At 40.6% G+C, this 23,197-nt stretch overlaps 1 protein-coding gene across 2 annotated transcripts in view; it reads right to left on the reverse strand.

The window, feature by feature from the left end:
- Nucleotides 1-16,132, reverse strand: part of ENPP3 (ectonucleotide pyrophosphatase/phosphodiesterase 3) — a 74,921-nt gene extending 58,789 nt beyond the window's left edge. For both annotated transcript variants that reach the window (XM_046004466.1, XM_046004465.1), the window contains exons 1-5: nt 15,986-16,132; nt 11,051-11,126; nt 5,806-5,937; nt 3,724-3,849; nt 1,759-1,819 (exon numbers count right to left, since the gene is read on the reverse strand). In XM_046004466.1, the coding sequence (XP_045860422.1) occupies nt 1,759-1,819; nt 3,724-3,849; nt 5,806-5,937; nt 11,051-11,126; nt 15,986-16,063 (473 nt within the window). In that variant the 5' untranslated portion in view covers nt 16,064-16,132. The remainder of the gene's footprint in view (nt 1-1,758; nt 1,820-3,723; nt 3,850-5,805; nt 5,938-11,050; nt 11,127-15,985) is intronic.
- Nucleotides 16,133-23,197: the final 7,065 nt, after the last annotated feature.

Genomic DNA, 23,197 nt, shown 5'->3' on the forward strand with positions numbered 1-23,197 from the left:
GGAACATATGGGATGACTCCATTTATATGAAATTCTAGAACAGGAATCTATGGTGACAGATATTAGTACATGAGGCATCTTTCTGGGGTGATGGAAATATTCTTTATCTCTGGGTTATATGTGTTTCTGGATTTCCAAATCTTATTATACCGTACACATAAATGTGAACCTTTCAATATATACAGATTATACCTCAAAACAAAATGGAAAGTTAAGATTGTTTTAACTACAATATACAGAAAACTCATCAAGAAGTTCAAGAAGTGCAGGGGCGCCTGGGTGGGTCAGTGGGTTTAGCCTCTGTCTTTGGCTCAGGTCATGATCTCAGGGTCCTGATATCGAGTCACGCATCAGGCTCTCTGCTCAGTGGGGAGCCTGCTTCCCCGCTCTCTCTACCTTCTTCTCTGCTTACTTGTGATCTCTCTCTGTCAAATAAATAAATAAAATCTTAAAAAAAAAGAAGTTCAAATAGTGCATTACAATTTGCATTGGAAATACTTATTTTTCATAAATTCATTAGCATAGGGCTGTTAAAACTTTTATATTTATAAATATGCCATCAAAATAACCTTGCAGTTTAAAAACAAGGTCAGACATCTAAGGGATCAAGATGTTGACTTCTCACATGAAATCTTTTGAACTTGGCGTTATGATTATGGTAATGATTTTTACAGCTACTACTACTATTTTATAGAGGAAGCTCAGAGAATTTACTAGAGCAAGGATACTCAAATATCCATTTTATACTAATTTTTTTGCTCTTCTACCCAGAAGCCACTGAACAGGGCAGCTGGATCTGGGGATTGGGAAACCAAAGTCACATGGTACAAAAACAGACAGTATCCACACACGTTCTTTAAATAAAATAAAACTATCTAAAAATGACTCCACCAATACTTTCTATAGCCAGATATTCCATTTTTCATTATCTCACCATCTTCCTTCCCCTCCTTGGGCCAAAAGAATGAAGTTGGTAAAGGGCAGAAGGGGCAACTCAACAGGAAATCCACCCTGACTGAGAGATGATGTGGGGCATGTTTCCAGAACTGGGCAAAGTCCAGCAGCAGCCATTATAAATGTGTGGAGGAGATGTGTGGGAGGGGTGAGGAGTTTTGCCTCATGCGTTCCTTACTCATGTACACATGATAAAGTCCTTATCCACTCTCCCTTGTGAGGCCTACAATGGACAAACTTCTTTCCTTTTCCTCAGTGAATATCAATTCAAAGTTCCAGGATGTCAATAGGAAAGGGTTCTGCATGGACTAATTCAGATATAAATCCTAATCCTGACAAGAGGACCTTGAGAATGTTAGTATTTAATACTTCACCTATTTTTAAAGTCATTTTTATAAGACATGAATGTAAAAAATTAATTAAAATTGCTTTTGTAAACAATGATGTGAACAAAAGTCCAAGTTTGAAGCCACCAGGAATCCTAATAGTTGGTTAGGCGTATTGGCTTTTTTGGTTTGGTTTTGTTTTTTAAAGATTTTATTTATTTATGTGTGAGAGAGAGAGAGGATGAGAGGGGAGAAAGTCAGAAAGAGAAGCAGACTCCCTGCTGAGCAGAGAGCCCAATGTGGGACTCGATCCTGGGACTCTAGGATCACGACCAGAGTTGAAGGCAGTGCTTAACCAACTGAGTCACCCAGGTGCCCAAGTGTATTGTTTTAAAATATAAACAAAGTGGAGGAAATGTAGCTGCTTCTCAGCTACATTCCATGTTAAAGGAGGATTAAAAATTCCCCATATTCTCACCCTTCGGGACACTGAGACTGTTGGGCTGTGCCACACTCTTCTTTCACCCATGAGGTTTCTCCTGAAAAACAAAATCGAAATCTTTAGAAAGGTGCACCACAGAAAAGAAAAGAGAAACAAATGTGCAATGAACTTGATCTTTCCAAACTACTTCTTTCTTGTTATTCCAATGACTAAATTCTTCTAGAACGTGTTAAGTGCCATTTTGCATGTTGAAAAGATCAGTGTGTCCAGAGATTTGCACAGACTGAATACCAAGAAGCTTATCTTTACCAAGAAAAACAAAGGGGATTCTTTTAGCTGGAAAGGGACAATTAGAAAAAAAAATGAGTTTAATAAATATAGATATACCATCTAAAGAATAGAGAAAAGAAAACATGGCAGGGTTGGGGGGCACAGAAGCAGCCAATGAGAGTAACTGATTTCAATTGGGAAAAATTGAACCAAGAAATTTTTAAGATCTTAACTAAAAAATTTTTACCTCAATGTTTGTGTTTATAGAACATTCCAGCTAACTAATGAAGTAGAAATGATAGAGTATAAATATCATCACTTGTATCCCTTGATGGATACAGGCAATGATCATTAATGGCTAACATCCCAGAAAAAGCAACAAGCAGACAAGATGTGTCTCTTAACAGAAATAATACCACCATCTATGGTGTATACTTGCAAAATAAATAAACACATTTCCTTTTTTTTAAAAGATTTTATTTATTTATTTGACAGACAGAGATCACAAGTAGGCAGAGAGGCGAGCAGAGAGAGAGGGGGAAGCAGACTCCCTGCTGAGCAGAGAGACTGATGTGGGGCTCAATCCCAGGACCCTGGAATCATGACCTGACCCGAAGCCAGAGGCTTTAACCCACTGAGCCACCTGGGCACCCCTAAATAGATACACTTCCATTAAATTTCAGTAATGTTATGCAATGAATCCACTGGGAGAATTTACCATATGACTCGAGGATCAGTCTTGATTTAAAAAGTTAAGAGTTATATATTTGAGGTAGAAAGTGGGAAAATAGAGTGGTCAGAGGCAGTGTGGTCAATGACCTTATGGAAGTAAGCAAACAAGAAAGTGCCCTCATGAATTTAGCAGAAGTTTTAATGATGCACTATTAAATTCAAACAATAATTACTTGGAAAAGAAGGTACCATTTCAGGCACCTATTTTTCCTTTTTGATAGCTCTTTTTAGTTGCTTTTCAATTATATTTTGTAATAAAAATGGACTCATCCGTTAGTGTAAAATCTACTTTCTACTAAGATGTTACAGTTAATGTTTCTTCTATAACATTTTCTTCTTATTCGAGAAAAATCAGAATTCAACCTAATCTTATTCTTTTGGTCTAGAAATATTAAAAGTATAAGTTACTTACCTTTATTGGTTGTGGCATTATGAAAAAGGGGTTGTTAACTTGAAGCAATTTTGTTGCTGTGTGTTTATGTGCACTTTTTATAAATTTCATTACATGTTCCGAGGGATTGGTAATTAAAAATATACATATATATCTGCAGTATGTCACTTACAGTTGGAACCAGGAGTTGAATAATCTGTATCCTTATCTTGGCTCTGCATTAACTCTCCAAAGGTCCCTAATCAGTCATTTGATCACTCAGGACACAGTCATCTGAACAGTAACGTTGGTTTAACGGACTGCTAGATGGGCCAGATAACCTCTTTCATCAACTCTGCTATCTGGTATCTCAAACCACAGATATTTTTAGCAGAGTTATTATTGGGCTGGAGAAGACCTTGCTTTACCAATGAATATGGAACTTTTATCTCTCTCTTCTTTTCTATAGTATCTATGCTATGAGCTCCCTCTCTGTATAGTGAACAAGCCACATTTTTTGCCATAGTAAACATGTTGTCTCTGACTTGATTCAATTTATGCAGCCTGGGTCAGCCAGCTCTGGGGTCAATGAACACACAGAGGCAAACAGGTCAACCTCCTCTGCTTACCTTGGCAGACACTCTTGTAGTCAGCACAGCAGTCTTTCCTCTGCAGACAGTCATCCGAACAAGAACAGAGGCTGGACTCTAATCTGGTCTCCCCACAACGGAATCTATTGCATGTCCATATTTGAGCTGGAAAAGCACACAATTCAGTTCCCAGCATTTAACTTAAATACTTCAGTATCCAATAGCAAACGTAAATTCCATGCATTTACCCCTGGATTGTTGTAAGGTCAAATTCTTGGCTTCTCTGCATTAATAAATGAAAATAGATAATACAAACAAGGAGACAATGCATCCCTTGTCTTCATTTGGCAGGAGCGGCAGAGAGAAAGGTGGTTTTATAAGCTACAGCCCTGGTCTGCCTGGCAGGTGCACCTCTCTGAGTTTGGAGAGACTCTGAACACTGGCTCTATTCCCACCCAAAAGTAGACGCTCCCAGTTGAGATGACCCACTGGTGATGGGTGCCACCCAAGAGCAGTTTTGTTTAAGGACAGGCAGCAAGGAAGAGGCAGTGCAACAGAAGTAACAGGAAGAGGGTGAGGTCTGTAAGAATGTAGGAAGGTCAGGGCACCTCCCAGCTGAGGGTGGCAGAGGGCAAAATGAGTCTCCACCAGGCCTCTGCTGCTCTCCCAGGCTCTGTGCTTGGTATAAGATCAGTGTAAATACACATCAGTGCTAAAAACAGCAAGAGGCTGTCCCATGGCTATTTCCTAGCATCGTCTGCTAGGAATCAGTGTCTAATATCAACATCAGCCCTGTGCTTAGACAAGTGCATCAGACAGGTGACTGCTGTGTGCTTTTGTCCTGGATAGAGGTCTTCATTGTCCATTATTTATCATTTACTTAGGAAGGATTTGGGGAGATTAAGTAAAGGGAATAGAGATCTTATCTATACTAAGTTACCCCTTCCTCCTTGCCCTTTTCAGAAAATATAATGTAAGAAGCTCTACTATTCTAATCTTTACTCTATGAACCGCTAGCTAACCCCCGACATACATGCCTTCACTGATTTCTTAAAAAATTAAACATTGAGAACTCTCTCTTCTATCCAGAGAACAGCATTTCTCAAGTTGTGTTCTGTGGAGTGCCAGCATCAGAATCACCAAGGATTACCAGCTTTCCAAGTAAGCCTTATGCACCCTGAAACCTGAGAACCACTGCCAATGAAACTGATTAAGATGATTTATTTATTTGAGCCACAGTGAAACTGCATTAAGACGTGTACTTCCGGCAACACATACGGCATTTCGTCTACTGGAGACCATTAGTCCTCAACCTCAGTCAAATCAAGTGTGAACTCTGTTTAGCACTGCAGAAGGGGAAATAATAATCCTGTACCCAAGCTGTTATGGGCTGAATAGTGTCCTCTCAAAACGCTGGAGTGCTAGCCCACATTGCCATGAATGTGATTTGCTTAGAAAAAGATCTCTGTTGGGATGCCTGAGTGGCTCAGTAGGTTATTCAGCTCAGGTCATGATCTCAGGGTCCTGGGATCAAGACCCATATCGGGCTGCCTGCTCAACATGGAAACTTTTCCTCTGCTGCTCCCCCTGCTTGTGCTCTGTGTGTCAAATATATAAATAAAATGTTTAAAAAAAAAAAAAGATCTTTGTAGATACTCAAGTTCAAATGAGGTCATTACAGTGGTCCCTATCCAGTGCAACTGGTATTCTTACAAAAAGGGGAAATTTGGACATGCACACACACACACACACACACACACACACACTCAGGGAAGACTGTGAAGACACAACAGAACTTTCTGTGAAGACAAAGGCAGACTTTGGTGTTATGCTGCCAAAAGACAATGACTGCCAATGACTTATAACCCACCAGAAGTTAAAAGAAGGGCAAGGAATGGATCTCCCTCATAGCCCTTAGAAAGAACCAACCCTGATGAAACTTACATCTTGGATTTCTAGCTTCCAGAACTGAGAAAAAGAATTTCTGTTGTTTAAGCCCCCCAGATTCTGTGTTATGGCAACCCTAGTAAACCAATACACAAGATGTGTGGGGAGCACTTAGACATGCGTTAATGACAGCACAACCAACATGCTAGATGAACTTATCCTCAGAATCCATACTTGATTCCACACAGGTGTCTTCAAAATCCCAGCAGCAGTCGCCTCTGTGTTTGCATTCTGTATCACACCGGCAGTTCTCCAGTCCTCTGAATGAAGAATCGAAGCATTTCTTCCTGCAACTGCCTGTAGGAGCTGAGGAAATAAGGAAAACAGTGCTTAGAAGTATCTGAGGGGCACCTGGGTGGCTCAGTCAGTTGACCACCCAACTCTTGATTGTGGCTTAGGTCATGATCTCAGGGTTGTAAGATCGAACTCATGTCAGGCTCTGTGCTCAGAAGGGAGTCTGCTTGAGATTCTCTCCCTCTCCCTCTGCCCCTCCTTCCCATGCTCGCTCTCTCTATCAAATAAATAAAATCTTAAAAAAAAAAAAAACAAGTTATTTGATGTCTCAGAGCTAGATGTTCGTAGAAGCACACAGAAGATATACCTAGTGCAGACTAGGTCAGACAAACAGACATTTTTAAATTGTGATATATGATTCATCAGTGCAAAGTGATAAATAGTAGGTGATTTTTTCCCCAGGACTCTAGAGAGTTCCTAGACTCAGAACACCAGGCATCATTAGATGAAGGTAGGAGAGACAGGCAGAGGCTTAATAAAGTGAAACTCATTTTAAGTATGGAGATGGAGCAACAATGATCCACCCCACCTCTCACTTGATAGAAGATTTATAATCTGGAAGAATTTAGGAAAAGTAGCTTTCACCACAGAGGCAGACATAGAGAATAGCTAGGATGAGAAAAGATGAACACGCCATACTCACAAATGTGAACAAATGGTTATCAAACATTTGAGGATAGCAAAACACAATCCAACATAAAAACAAAGACCAAAACAAAAAAGAAAACAGAAAAAGAAAACTTGACTGAAAAGGAAACAATTTAAGGAACAGAAGAGTTAAACACACACACACACACAGCTAATAGTGAGATCTTCAGAAAAGACAATATTGTATCCATGAAATGAGAAAGCTGTAATTTCAAAAAGAGAAATAATGTTCAGGGTACTCTTCGAAACAAAAACATGAAAGCAGTAACGAAAAATTCAATAGAGGGGTGTGGTATGCAGAATGATGGTTTCAGAGAAGATTTCACGCCCTAATCCCCAAGACTGAATATGCTACATTGTTTCACAGGCAAAGAGTTATTGCAGATACAATCAAGGCTGCTACATAGCTGACCTTTAAAAGGAAGGTAGTACCTGAAAGTGAAAACAGAGAAAATAGCAATGATATTATTAAAGAAATCATATTATAAAATTTCCCAGAACTGAAAAGTATAAATTATTACATCAACATTTCCTGGGCCAAAACTCATACAAAGGGGTCAGAACAATAGGGATAAAGAGATCTTGAAAGTTCCCAGAGAGAGATCATGAGCTATCTACCAAAGATCACAAGTCAGAATTGCATCACATTTCTTAAAAGCAACACTGAAAACCAGAAGATGGGAAAGCAATGTCTCCATATTTCTAGAGGAAATTTATGTTCATCTCAGAATTCAGTATCTAGCCAAACTATCAAATGTTAGGTTAGGATGATGAAAATGTCTTTAGATAGATAAGAACTCAAGTTGTATCTTTTATCAAAGATAAAATATCCTATTTTAAGAAGCTACTAAAGGATGTTTTTTTTAGCAAAATGAGGAAGTAAAATAAAGAGATCCAAAAAATAGTGAGATCCAACACAATGGAGGGTCTAAGGAAACACCAAACAAACGAAGAGTGCAATGAACACAGACTGGAGCAGCAGGGCAGAGAAATAAAAGTTAAAAAAGATATCACTCTATAACTGAGTTCACATTACCGAAAATGAGAGAGCCAGATAATGCCAAGGGCTGCTTGGTGGCTGGGGATCCATGGTAAAGACAGAGAATAAGCAGCCATTCCAGAAAGCAAACTGTGGCTACTCACCCAAGTTAAAATACAGACCCTAAGACCTAGGAGTCTATTCCTGGGTAGATGATGGATGATGAAGCAATCTCACACAGGTCCATAAGGAAACCTGCAGGATGGAAGTGATGTAAAGGAACTAAAATCAACCTGGGTATCCAGCACTGGTTGGAGGGGGGGTACGCATAGGTCAAATAGTATATTGTTATACATGCTAAAAAGTACTATTTAGTTGGGATACCTGGATGGCTCAGCTAGTTAAGCATCAGCCTTTGGCTCGAGTCACAATCCCAGAGTGTGGGCTTGAGTCCCACATGAGGGAGCCTGTTTCTCCCTCTGCCTGCTGCTCCCTCACTTATGTTCTCTCTCTGACAAATAAATAAATAAAATCTTTTTTTTTTTAAAAAAGCTCTACTCTAGTAAGTAGATAGATGCCAAAGAATTGAAGAATGCATAACAATTTAGATGGATCTTAAGAAACATTCAGTGAAGAAGTAACCAAAAAAAATTTATATACCATTTATACATAAGGCCTTTACATTTCTATATTTACTGTCCTACTTTGAAACATTTTCTGCACATGGCTTCCAGGACACAACAATCACCTGGCTTTCCTCCCACATCCCTGACCAGTTCTTCTTAGACTTCATCCATGCCGCACCCCCAACCACATCCTCCCTATTTTTAAGGTTAGTGTATTCCAGTCACGTTGCTTTAATTCCATATATGATGCTGATAACTGTCGCACTGAATGTCCATATAGGACCTCCATTCAAAGTCAACCTCATATATCCAACTACCTTCTGGCTTTCACTTGGACACCTAGTAGTAGATATATTTCAAACTTAACATGTCCAAAGCAGAGTTCCTGATTATTCTCTCCAAATCAGCTTCTCTGTAGCGTTCCCCATCTCAATTTTGGGAATTCTGTATTTCCAGATGTTCATACCAAAAATCTTGAAGTCATTCTTGACTTCTTTCTCCATTTCCATTCTGTGAATAACATCTGTCTACCACATCCAAAGATATCCAGGATCCAAATACTTCTCACAGTTACAGTGTTACCACCCTAGTTGAAGACATAGAGCTTGTGTGGATTATTGCAATAATTCCCTAACTGGTGTCTTCACATCTCCTGATTTCACTCTGCCATTTACTCCTAACACAGCAGCCTAAGTGCGTGTGTGAAAAAGCAAACCACCACATGTCACTTCTCTGCTCAAAACTCCAATCACTTCCCATCGCTCTCAGAATGAAAGCCTATGGCCAGATAGGACCTGACAACCTCACTGGCTTGGCTTCTCTTCCGTCCTTTGGTTGATCTCATTTTATGACTACTCTCCCTCTTGTCCTCTTAGTTCCAACTCACCAACCTTGTTATTCTTTAAATGAACTTGCCAGGCAAGATCCTGCTTTAGGCCTTTGCCCTTGTTCTTTCCTCCTGCCTGGAATGTTCTTCCCCCCACCCTAACTCCATATTTTATAATCTTTTCAGTTTTACTTATCCCTTAGCACTTTCCTTATCATATTATATATATATTTGGCTTATTTATATTTTTAGTGTCTGTCTTCCCTGCTGGACTGTAAACTCTCAGATGGATGTGTCCATTTTCTTCACCACTGCATTCCCAGTAATTAAATTGTACCTAGCATACAGTCAGTGCCCAATTGTTGAAGAATATTATGTGCACATAAATGAATAAATTTGTAAGAACACATAAAAACTCAAACAGAAAAATAGCTTAAAAACTCACACTAGAAAAAACATACTATGCTTACGAAAAGTGGGGCTAATTGGAGTGGAGAATGGTGAAAATGGTCCGGGTTGGGGATTAGGAATCAGTCATGAAGAATGAGGGGATGACTATTTTAAGGATGCTGGCAAAGGAGGGGCTGGAGTTAAGTTCCAAGACTGTGAGTGGGAAGGGGTGATGCCACATGAGGGCTGGCAACCTAAGATAAAAGGACAAGAATAGGGAGCAGTGACACTGGGAAGCCAGCCAGTAGGTGTACTAAAGGAAGGGAGAGAAAGAGCCAAAATAATCAGAGATTTTATTCAGAGATTACTATATTCCTCTTCCAATTAATTTACATGATTTGGGGATAAGAGAACCAAGAAGTGATGCATTCCTGTGCACACGAACATCAGAATAATTAGCAAAGTGGCACCTACATATGTCAGGTCTAGGACTGGTACTGTAGATCAGAAACCCAACAGCCAAGCGACCCCAAAAAAGACAGTAATTTTCCAGGTAAGGCCCACCTTTCCAGTTCCACCGTGTTCCCGTGTTATGTCACAAGTACTGAGTGTTAATTCTTAAGTGAAAACATACCTGGGAAAGTGTCTATTAATCTCACCAAGAGTCTCCCTACACAAAGAAGCAATAAGACCTTCCCAAGGAAAGTCAAACCAGAACTGAATCAACCAAATTAAAAAGGAGAATAAATTACCTAACATTTGACCTCATACCTCCCCTTTGTAAAAGTACCAAAATGATACATAACAAGATTTAGAAAATGCTTTTCATAGAGTCGCTTTTAAATGGTTTATGTACTGTTCATACTGAGCAGATATGGCAAAAGAGATATGAACTGATAGGTTGGGACCTCTATCTCCTATTTTTTTCTTTGCTTTTTTTTTTAGATTCGTTTTTATTTATTTATTTGACAGAAGGTGGGAGGGATAGCACAGAGGGAGAGGGAGAAGCAGACTTTCCGCTGAGCAGAGAGCCCAATGCCGGGCTCTATCCTAGAGAGATCTATCCTAGAGAGATATCACACCTGACATCATGGTGTGAGCCAAAGACAGAGGCTTAACCCCCTGAGCCACCCAGGCGTCCCTTTCTCTGCTTCTGATGAGGAAAAATAAATAAATGTGAAGCTTTTACTCTGTACTACATTTAAGACTGTGGCATTGCCTAACCAAGAAATAGATTTCAGGGAGCGTGCAGTACTAACATGGCAGGAGGTCCTGGGAGGGAAGCAACCAAAACTTTCCAGACCAACTTTATCAGCAGATCAGAATGATTAGAGTAGGGGCTGGGACAGGAGTCTTTGACCCAGTTATCAGAGTCCTCCACAAAAGTGAGGACAAATAAAAGGGAACAGACAGGAATGATAGGAATCTCACAGGAGCCAGTGAGGGCAAAAGGGTTAAGTCCAGAAATGAGAGTGGATGATGCTCACCATGATGTGGGCTCCTAGGAAGGGCAACGTGGGAAAAGGAGAGGCCTGGGAAGAGAGTGCTCCACTTAGAAGAGCAGAGCTCCAGAAAGGGGAGCTTTCTGTTTCAAGGGGTAAAGGTGAGGAGAAAGGAGATATAAGGAACCATGTTGAGAGAACACCAAGAGTATACCTTGCTCTTCTTGTCGCCTGAGTCCAAGCCCCAGCCCCAATCCTAGTGACACAATCACCAACAAAGCAAGAAGAACCTATTATGAAAAAAAGGAAAAGTGACCTTTACAATTAAAAAAAAAATGCAAAAAGGTACAAAGATACCCTCCTCCCTCTCTCAGTCAATATTAAGGACACAGAGCACACCAGATCCAACAATGATAGGGGCATGTACTTTTTTCTTTTTTTTTTTTTTAAGATTTTATTTATTTATTTGACAGAGATCACAAGTAGGCAGAGAGGCAGGCAGAGAGAGAGAGGAAGGAAAGCAGGCTCCCTGCTGAGCAGAGAGCCTGAAGTGGGGCTCAATCCCAGGACCCTGGGATCATGACCTGAGCTGAAGGAAGAGGCTTTAACCCACTGAGCCACCCAGGCGCCCCACTTTTTTTCTTTTTAATGTCTGAAAATAAGAAAGCTTTGGGAAGAATTTTAAAATGCTACATTACAGAACTTCAAATTCAGATACATTGGTTAGCTTAACCAATGGTTAGCTAATTGTCCTGGTTAGCTTAACCCCAAATAGAGTTAAAGTATGAATGAAACCATGGGAACGATTTACCTTTGCCCATTTCTCATTCTTAACTAGATACCGATTTGGAGATCATTTATCTAAAAGCATTCCTCAACTGTGAAATTTTTAACTACCTCACTCCTCAGGAGCAGAGGTTCCCACCTCCCCCTTCCCTGCCCAGCTCTGTCCTACCGAGGTATGAGAATATCTAACCCATGTAAAAATATAGTTTCAAATAATTAACTGACAATTGATCTGCTATGATTACAGCTCAGACCAATGAGGTGAAAGTTCTATGAGCAAAGATTGTGTGTGTCATTTATTATCTCTGCTGCTGACCAGGTTCTTCAGTGTAGTGGAATTTATGCGATACCTGGAATTAAACTGTGATATAGTTAAGGAGAATTCTCCCCACTGACCTTTTTCCCCACCCAGTAAGTCCAATGATAAGTACGCTGGATAACAGAACTTGCATAATATATAGCCATAAACTATGAATGCAACAGACCCACAAATTACTGAGGAAGGTATCTTAAAACACCAATACCCTTCATTCTGACTTAAAAAAAAAAAAAAAAACAGAAGGGTCAGGGGTGGAAGGTTGGGGGAATAGGTGGTGGGTAATAGGGAGGGCACGTTTTGCATGGAGCACTGGGTGTTGTGCAAAAACAATGAATACTGTTACGCTGAAAAAATAAATAAAATGGAAAAAAAAAACAACTCACAACATCAAAATTGCTTAGATAGTAAAGATCTATGTAAACATTGTGTTTGTTTTCACTCTAAAAATCAACTGGGAAATTAACCTAGGTTAACCTTTATCATAGAAATGGATTCAACAATTGAGAAAATACTTTAAAATGCTGTAAAAATGATTTTTTAATGAAATCTGCAAGTTAGCCCAGGTTTCAGTGACCTTCCAGCAGGTATGGATTCAGTGGAGAGAATGAAGGGGGAAAAGTGAACATAAATGGTTATTAAGTAGCTAGTAACTAGTACTAGTACTAGTAAGTAACTAGTACTAGTCATCATAACCTCGTTATGATGCTCAAAAGCCACAGGTGACCAAGACTGGGAACACAAAGTGGCGAAACGGGGAAACAGTCCTACTGTAAACCTCATGCATAGATTTACCATAGTCCTATGGTAAACCTCATAGATTTACATATTGGTATATTTTGGTTTTATATCCTATCTTTGGTCCTTTCACCATTCAAATTTGATGGGAAAATAACCAGCATCTAGCTGTCCTTAGGATCCTCTCAAACTTCCTCCTGTTAAATCTTCGTGTCTGTTTTTTCATGATTATACTTTCTCCATATTATTTTTTTACTTCTTCCCTTCATTATTCTGTAAGTTCCTCAAGAAAAAGGTTCATTTTTAATCTCATATAATCATTACCTTTAAATATGTAGTAATTCTTAATAGGCTTCTTTTTTTTTAAGGATTTTATTTATTTATTTGTCAAAGAGAGAGAGAGCAAGGGAGATGGCACATGCAGCAGAGGGAGAAGCAGGCTCCCTGCTGAGCAGGGAGCCCAATGTGGGACTGGATCCCAGCACCCCAGGATCATGACCTGAGCTGAAGGCAGACACTTAACCAGCTGAGCTACCCAGGCATCCCCAGAATAAGCTTCTTGATATTGAGGTGCATATGTATCTTAAACTATCGAGAAGGTAGAGAGAGGAGAAGCTCTGGACTCCAAAAACCACTGAGAATCCAATATTTGGCTTTAGATGGCTGAATAAAGAGGGTTAAGAAGAACACAGTAGATACAGGTAAAGTTTTTTGAATGAAGCTTGTGTTAAAACTTGGAAACAGAGTACTTTTGAAACTATGATTTTATTTATTTATTTATTTATAAAGATTGTATTTATTTATTTGAGAAAGAGACAGTGAGAGAGAGCATGAGATCGTAGAAGATCAAAGGGAGAAGCAGACTCCCTGTGGAGCTGGGAGCCCGATGGGGGACTTGATTCCCAGACTCTGGGATCATGACCTGAGTCAAAGGCAGTCACTTAACCAACTGAGCCACCCAGGTACCCTGAAACTATGATTTTAAAATACTGAGCTTCTATTATATATAGTAGTAAACCATTAGAAGGATACAAGGAAGGAAAATGAATGATGTACAAAATTTTGCTTCCAAGGGGTTTATAATTTCTTAAATTTATAAGATGGCATAAATATAATAAATGGCATAGAAGTGAACACTCCAAAGTTCCCAGAAGGATAATGAATAAATAGAATATCTTAACAGTTTACTTTGTTATAGTTACTGGGCTCATTGTTTCCTTTGCTTCTAGAAACAATGCTTGAGGGACAGAATGGTGGTGACATTAATAAACATAAGGAATTAAGGAGAAAACTGCAACCTGATTGAGTGTGAGAAATTAATCAGTTGGTTTTTGCCTTGTGATACTGGACAGTAAGTCAGCAAGAAAGGGTTTGAAATTGTGTGACGCAAACTCAGTGAGAAGTCAGACCTCCTGGCTTGCTTGAAATTCTTGGTTGAGAATGTCACTTTTAAAAAATCATGAAAAGATGAGGGGCATCTGGGTGGCTCAGTGGGTTAAAGCCTCTGCCTTCGGCTCAGGTCATGATACCAGGGTCCTGGGATCAAGCCCCACATCGGGTTCTCTGCTCAGCAGGGAGCCTGCTTCTCCTTCTCTCTCTCTCTGCCTGCCTCTCTTCCTGCTCATAATCTCTGTCTGTCAAATAAGTAAATAAAATCTTCCCCCCAAATCATGAGAAGATGAAATCGCCTACAGAGAAGATCTTTAGACAGAGTTCAGTGGAACACTGAACATTGCAATGTGCAAAGAGAAGAAAGAGAAATCAGCCAAGAATGCAGATAAAGAGAAAAGTCATGAGAGTGGAGCCTATCTGATGAGGCTGGCTGAGGACAAAGCAAAAGCTGGCACCTTGCACCCCCTCTCCACCCTCTCCCCTCAGTAATAATATGTGTGACATTCCTCAGGCACCCCTGACCGCCATAAATGAGAAACAAATAGTTAACTTGCAGAGATCACAATCCTGCAAGGCAGGAGTCTCCCTTGGTTTACCAATGTCCTAGAGATTTATTTACAACAAGGAGGCTATCTTAACAATAGCACAATTTCCAGAGGCAAATAACTCAGTTCCTCAAGCCCTAAATAAAGTTAAATTTCTTCTAAACCCAAATCTCACTAACAAGGACACTTGATAGGATAAATGTGAAACTTTATCCCTAGATCTCCAAGATAGCGTTGAAAATCATTCCCAAGCATATGGCCCACTGATATACATCTAAAGGGTCTCACAAGAAGATTTTTACTACTAGCAGTAAATAACCTTTCTCCCAACAATAGCTAGCCCCTCAAGGTCCTGGAGACCTTGCTTCCAAAATTCCTTAGAGAAAATATCATCCCCTTTGTTCTTACCTACCCAACTCCTGTGTATATAATCAGTCACTTCTCAGGATAACAGGGGCAACAGCAGCTCTTCCTGCCCACGGGTCCTGTCCCCGTGCTTTAATAAACCACCATTTTGCACCAAAGATGTCTCAAGAATTCTTTCTTGGTCATTGGCTCTGGACCTCACCCCACCGAACCTCACCTAGGTTCAAGAACTTCATCATATCAATGCCATCAGGAAAGCAAGAGGAGAGAATAATTCGAGATGAGGAGATGAGAAAATTAAAATGATAATCACCATCATCATCATTATCACCATGATCATATGCTGTAGTATTATTGTTATGGAGACACAGCAGGACAAGGACAGAGGAAGGACTGACTATCAGGACAGTAATAACAAACAGATCAGAGAATGGTTGGGTGGTGAGAAAACCAAGGCAGTGGATGGACTACTCAGAGTAACTCTCTACTCTTAAAGACTTCATGCAGTATAAAAGGGTGACTTGGGGGGCTGATTATAATCATACTAAAATCAATGCTGCCAAGTGTTTCACCACAGATCCCCACTTTTTAGATTCATCAAATATTAATTTGTTGTTACTCATATTTCTTAAGCAAAACATGATTAAAAATATTAACTGGCATCACAGTTGTCAGAAGGGATAAAGCTACGTACAATCACTTAAAAACTTTACACTTAAATAGCAACACAAATATAAATGGGGATTTATACACTTAACATTGTCATAAAGCTACAAAGACTAGGGGTACCTGGGTGGCTCAGTGGGTTAAGCCTCTGCCTTTGGTTTAGGTCATGACCTCAGGGTCATGGGATCTAGCCCCACCTCAGGCTCCCCAGGGAGCCTGCTCCCCCACTGTCTCTCTCTCTCTGCTTACCCTTCTGCCTACTTGTGACCTTCTCTCCCTCTGTCAAAAAAAAAAAAAAAAAAAAAAGGCTACAAAGACTAACATTAAAAATTATACTTACAATACAAATTATTTTATATTTCTTAACACTGCTCCTCTCAACAGGCTGTTCCATTGGTAAAGCCAGCATAGACTCCATTAGCCGTAGAAACCTGTTTTACTAGAAGACAGCTGTACTCCTTCCTCTCTCTAGCCCAGCAAAGAGAAACTGAATGAGTTACATGGCTGTGACTAACTTGTTTGGGAAGATTATAGCACTTCAGTGATTGGACGATCAAAAGAGAGGGAAAAATGTCAAATAGTAATAGCATCAAGAGATGAAAGTCCTTTTCCGGGACACTGTAGACAAACGTTAAATACTAATCAAAACACAGGTAACAAGAATAATACAATAGTCAAATTTTAATATGATCTGGCTATTTGTTTTCTTCTAAAATAACCCAAAACAAAAAGCCTCTTCAGGGAAATTCCAGAAGGTTTCAATATTTGTATAAACTTCACAGCACAGCTAAAAACCAACATATTAAAAAAATGCTTTAGGGATGCCTGGATGGTTCAGGTGGTTAAGCGTCTGCCCTCAGCTCAGGTCATGATTCCAGGGTCCTGGGATGGAGCCCCTGCATGGGGCTCCCTGATCAGTGGGGGATCTGCTTCTCCCTCTCCCTCTGTCCTCCCCCACAGCTTGCGCTCCCTCTTGCTCTGCTTACTCTCTTTCTCAAGTAAGTAAATAAAATCTTAAAAAAAACCAACACATTATTTGGATACCTTTGGCACATAGTTCTCTGCACACGATAAACTTAGAAACATCCAGAGTACTCTTTTAATTTTCATTTTTATTTTTGAAATTCTGAGGCCCAGGCCCAACTTCAACTGCATTAGAATCTTCTGGATTTGGGGCTAAATTACCCCAAAGATGCTTAACCAAGCCATTTTATATGTAGCCAATTTCAGTGGAGACACTTCACTTTGAGCAGTGCACGCACTTTTGAATTCTCTTCTACAAACATTTACTCTGGATTCTACTTAAACTTGCCAATTTTGCAGATTAAACTAGAGGACCTCTAGAGCTTGAGTCCTTGCCCAAGGTCACCTTTGGTAGCGCTATCTCAGAAGTGAGACTCCACCTGGTATTGAAACTCTGGCTTCAAGGGATACTATTGTTACCATGGCTGTCGTGGCAAACTGAGAGTGAGAAAGAAAAATCAAGTGTACATCACAATTGGCATCAAAATTAGGAGATTCCTGGTAATTAGGGCCATTATCTAGTCATCTGACATACAACTTCATTTTTCTATCTGCATTTATGACAACGTACCCAACACACCTTGACTCCCATTAACAGTTCTACCTTTATTTTCCTTTCTATGAGGGTAGTTTTGTGTGTCAATTTGGCTAAACTATCATTTCCAGCTATTGAATCAAAATCTAATCTAGGGTGTTGCCACAATAGTATTTTGTAAGCGTGGAAACATCTACATCAATTGACTTTTAAATAAAGGGGAATACCCTCAATAATGTTGATGGGTTTCATCCAAACAGTTTAAGGCTAAAACAACAAGAAATTTTGCCTCAAGACTCTGTACCATTAGCCCTCCTTTCCAGCCTATCAGCTTGCACTGCCCTTTGACTTGCCAGCGCCAACAATGGAGGGAGTCAATTCCTTTTTTTCTCTCTCCCTCTCCCTCCCTCCAACTTCACCTTTGTTCTGTTTCTCTGAAGGACCTTGACTGATACGTCTTTTGAACACCTCACATTTCTCCTTCTTTTTAAGACTTTGCTCTATTTTAACCTCTCCTATTTGGACCTCCAGAATCTGTTATCTTGGCTTCTGTCTTGATTTTTTTTTTTTTTAAGATTTTATTTATTTAGGGATGCCTGGGTGGCTCTGTTGGTTAAGCATCTATGTTCAGCTCAGGTCATGATCCCAGGGTCTTGGGATAGAGTCCCGCATTGCGCTCTTTGCTCGGTGGGGAGCCTGCTTCTCCCTCTCTCTGCCTGCAGGTCCCACTGCTTATGCTCTTTCTCTCGTTATCTCTGACAATAAATAAAATCTTTTAAAAAATATTTTATTTTAAAAAAAGATTTAAAAAAAGATTTTTATTTTAAAAAATATTTTATTTATTTATTTGTCAGAGAGAGGGAGGGAGGGAGGGAGGGAGTGTTGTACCCGAGTTTTTGCATCTGAGAGACCACCAAGGAACCGACACCGATGCAATCACATGCAATCACATGAGGGTTTATTCCACAAGCTTAAGCTTGGGCCCACGTATACCCGACACAGCGGAGTACGGACTTGGACCCCGAGCTTAGTTAAGGCAGGGGTATTTATGGGTTCCTGTTACTAAAGCAGGGTGGGGGTCTCAAGAACCAAAGCAGGGTGGGGGTTCTTAGAACTAAAGTAAAGTAGGGGAAAGTTCAGCCCTTGGGCACAGGGGTCTGAGATGGGTGCGGGAGCTAAGAAGGCTGTATTTATGCTAAGGCTAAACCTGAGGTGAGACGGCCTTAGTTTTTCTAGGCCTCCACAGGAGTTGGTGGGGGGGTGGGTGCAGAAGGTGAGGGGAGAAGCAGGCGCCCCGCTGAGTGGGCTCATTCCTAGTCACTGAGATCATGACCTAAGCTGAAGGCAGGTGCTTAACGGACTGAGGCACCCAGGTGTCCTGTCTTCTTGATTTTTAACTGTTTGTCTTGACATTTTCTATAATAATTTGTATTCCTTGACTCCAGCATGCTCACCTGGTACGGATTCCCCAGCTGCGCTCAGAGGCTGCTTCCGGGTAGGCGCCACGATGTCAGGTGACCCCATCCTCGCTTTGCCCACCAGAGCATCACAGACTCTCCCTATTTTTATTACGGTCATGCCCGCGCTGCGAAGGCGCACACCCGAGTTGTGTCCTTCCACGGTGTCAGCTTTATTCAGTCATAAAGCAAAGTTACACCACAACGATAAAGCAGGTTCAGGATTCCAGACTCAATGACAGTTCACCCTGCTATTAAACTCGGCGTCCACCGCAGCACACAGAGCAGGGCAGAAGACAAGTCACACCACAGACAAGATAACAGAAGGGTGGGTGGAGGAAGTGAACAAACGGGAAGTCCGCCTGCGGGCGCACAGCGGCGATAAGGCCTGCAGTCCCGGCCGGCTCTGGGCACTGCCTGCCTCTGAGGCTCCAGCAGGGAAGGCCCCCGGTTCTGTTCCAGGGTGCATCCGGCAGAGCCTTCGGCCGCGGTTGCCCTTTTTAAGTGGTCAGATGTAGACAAGTCATGCTGAAGAGTCTGACAGTTTGCTGCCCAAATCCTCCCCTTTTTAAAGGGATTTGATCAGTTTGGGACTTCTGCAGCTGTCCTCTGGTTCTGCTCCTTATCAGCTGTGGGGTGTCAGCTGACTTGGTCTGGGTGTTATCTTCGAGCTATCTTAACCGCTTAAGTCGTGCTTTGACAAGGGCTCTTGCCTGATGTGAGACTCGGTTTTTCTCTCCACCATTATATAATTCATTGCCTCCCCCAACTGCCAAAACATCCTTCCTCTCTTCTTCCATCCTCATCCACCACCTTTTCAACCCTGTGAACACAAAAATATTAGATAAGAGAGTCAAGAGTCCTCTGATACAATCTTGTCTTTCTCACAAGTTAATCGACTCTTCACGTTATTCATTTTTAAGGGGATCTCAGTTTATCTCTAAATTACTAAATTAATGGAAAAATAACCTAGTGCTTTAGGTCCTGAGGTGAGTAAACCTCAGGGGCTCTACCTGGGGCACGCACAAGCAGTTATGGTAGAGATGTTATTAACATTGTCCAGTCTCTAGTCATATTTTCTACTATAGCAATTCCCCTAAATGAGCCCGAAAGCCCAATCTCATTTGACTGTCCCAAGTCTTAGAAACTTAGTCCCAACAGTTCACCTAAGCACTGGACACTGAACAAATCTACAACCGCCCCGCCCATGCAACTTAGACTTTGGAATACACTGTCTGGTTACCTTGATCGGACCCTATATAACTCTAAGTCTCTTGAACCTTGAAAGCCACGCTATTCTTTTCCCCTATAAACTTTATTTTAAGAAATATATATAATTACTTATTTATTTGACAGAGAAGGAGAGAGAGAGACAGAGACAGAGCCAGAAGGATGCTAAGTGAAAGAGGGAGAAGCAGGATCCCCACCAAGCAGGGAGCCCAATGTGGGGCTCAATCCCAGGACCCTGGGATCATGACTTAAGCCAAAGGCAGGCACTTAATCGACTGAGCAACCCAGGTGTTCCTCCCCCTCCTTTAAACTTTAGAACAATCTGCACCTTCTGGGTTCTGAAAGCTTCTTCCTAGAACATTTATGCTCTGGTAGGCAGCTATCATTACATCTCCCACCAGTCCTAAATATTTCTCACACTCTACAAGGTCATCATGATTTCTGAGAGCTTTTCTAAAACCACAGAAAACCTATTTGCTGCTGTCTCGGGAAAGCCCCAGGGACTGCCAGCATCAACTTTCTTAAGGCACGTAAACCTGCCCTTTCTGGTTCCCACCCTAGAGCTTGAGTGGTAGTTGGACGAGCCAGACTGGGAAGGTCCAGAGAAACTAGATCCACTGAGAGAGGTGGGGGAGGTGAGGTAGATACTAGGCTCAGGTCCAGAAGCAGGAAGGAGTCTGTCAAGGTTGAGGGACCTCAAATAACATAATAACAAGGGGGCAGATGGCCAACTTCAAGGAGGGCCTGTCATAAGGAAAAGGCAGAAAAACACAGAGATACTGATGAGCATGCCTGGCAAGCAGTTAGTATAAGAAGTATAAGTATAAGAAGGGCATATGCCAGCCCCTGGCAAGTGAAGATCCAACACAGGAGCTGATGCCAGGACTAGCAGTCCAGGTGGGACTGGTGTTAGCAAGGCTGAACCAGGGCTGAGAGGCAAGATTTTACATGAGGGTCAAGGTTAAAAACTCGGCATGGACTATAGGACCCAAGTTCTTGAAACTGAAATACAAGTAGAGTGTTTGGGGTATTAGACATCCAAACAACAATGATGATAAAGTAGAATCAGAGCCTATAGACTGATATCAGTATTTTGCAATACCTATGAATGTGAAAAGACATTTTCCAAGATGAAATACATAAAATCTCATTGCCAGTCCACACAGTTGAACATTTATGATCAACTTGGAGATAGAGAATGGTCATTTTGAACCTCGGTTAAACAAAAATTTTCTCCCAACCTTGGAGGGGAAAAAAGAGTTCCATACTTCTTATCAGGAAACACTTATTACCAAGAAGAAAAAAAAAAAAAAAGGTACCCTATTATTATTACTTTTTAAATTTTATCAATAAAAATTTGCAAGGATTTATTTCTTAACTTATTTATAAATACGTGCACATCTCTGATTTTATACACATAACTACATAATTTCTTTAGTTTTGCTTCTGGCCCACAAAGCATAAAATACTTACTAACTGGCCCTTTGTAGTACTGCTAATCCCTAATCTACCCCTAATTTCTTCCATCTTTCAAAGGCTGCCACTAATGTATCTGGCCAGAGAAACTTGAGCCAACTTGTCACTTGAACCACCAATTACTACCTCTTATGAATCAGAAGTCAGAAACCTGGCTGATGCCTTCTATGGCATTTCTGTTGTTTTCTACTGAACAATCAACATTTCTAAGGTTGTCTCCAGGTCCTGGAGCACTGTTTCTCTTACTTTGCCTCAAGTGCATAAATAAGCCCCAGTAATGTTGGAATTTTAAAGAGTCTTTCTTATTTGTTTCAAAACTCAGAAATAATATTACTGCCAAAAATTTTCCAAGTTCTGATAGGCTCTTCTTATTTTCAGTGTTCTCAAGTGGACATCATTTGTGACTGAAATTCTGGAGACATCTCCAGAAAAGACATCCTACAACTAGAGTATTATCATGTTACCTGAATTCTCCAAGGCTCTCCAACGTCCATGAAAGTATAGACTGTGGGTTCATTCTACTTCCCTGAAACCTGGCAGGAATGGATTATTTCCCAAGACCCTGGAATCTCTCTGGCATGCAGGAACAAGGCCAGTTTTGGTTCCCCACTTGGTCCAGTATCTATTATAATGCCCAGCACCTAGAAGACATTCAATATACACTTGAAAAATAAATCATTAATGGTTTCAAAAATAACCTAAGAGGGCTAAGCCCACCCTCATAAATGTCTAGTAAACCAAATTGTAATAAATTATAACTTATCTAGATATAACCTTGGATGTGATCCAAATCTTTTCCTATATCCAGCATCTCAGAAATAGCTATCATTTCAAAGGTAAGACACACTCATGAAACAAAGGCACTTTATTTGGTTGCTTTTATTCAGTTCAGAGTAACAAATAACAACTGAGCACTACCAAGCCCCAGATTTTAAGCCAGATGATCCAAGAATGTTTAGCATCTACTCTAAAGAGCTTCAGTCTGGTAGAAGAGACAGTTGTAACCACGATACAGTGTGATATGTGCTACACGAGTGGTATTAAAGAACTGCCAGGGGAATAGAGGAGGAAAGAACTGAACTTTTATAAGAGAATTCAGAGAGGTACCAACATGAGTTTGCTAGGGCTTCCGTGACAAAATACTGTAGACTGCACAATTATATAATAACGAGTGTGTGTGTGTGTGTGTGTGTGTGTGTGTGTGTGTGTGTGTGTGTGTTTATGTGCGTGTGTTAGCTGGAAGTCCAAGATCAAGATGATGTGGGGTTGGCTTCTCCTAAGGCCTCTCTCCCTGACTTGGGACACCTTCTCTCTATGACTTCCCATGGCTGGCTCTCTATGCATGCATCTGTCTGCTGTCTCTGTCTATGTTCCAATCTTCTCTGCTTATAAGAACACTAGCCATATTGATTAAGGCCCATGCTAATGACCTCATATTAACTTAATTACCTTTTTAAAGACTCTGTTTCCAAGTACAGTCATATTCTGCAGTAGTAGGGCTTCACCATATGAATTTTAGGAAAACAAATAATTCCATAATATAACATTTCTAATAAACATTATGTAACTTAAAACATAACTCAAACACTGTTGCTGAGTAGCAGGATCATGAGTCCCATCACCCATGCCAGTTATGTTTAGAGCACAGTTTTTGCCAAGCTTTCAAGCACTTGCATGTATAGGCTTCAGGGGAGGGTCTGTGAGCCACTTGAAATTACGCACAACCTTGATTTTGTGAATATGTGTATATATATGCATATGGGTATATACGTATTTTTCTTTATAGCTTACATCCGGCAAAGAGATAAACCTTCTAAAAAACACCTCTTTG

Source organism: Meles meles, chromosome 5 (genome assembly GCF_922984935.1).
Source record: "Meles meles chromosome 5, mMelMel3.1 paternal haplotype, whole genome shotgun sequence".
NCBI classification, from domain to species: domain Eukaryota; kingdom Metazoa; phylum Chordata; class Mammalia; order Carnivora; family Mustelidae; genus Meles; species Meles meles.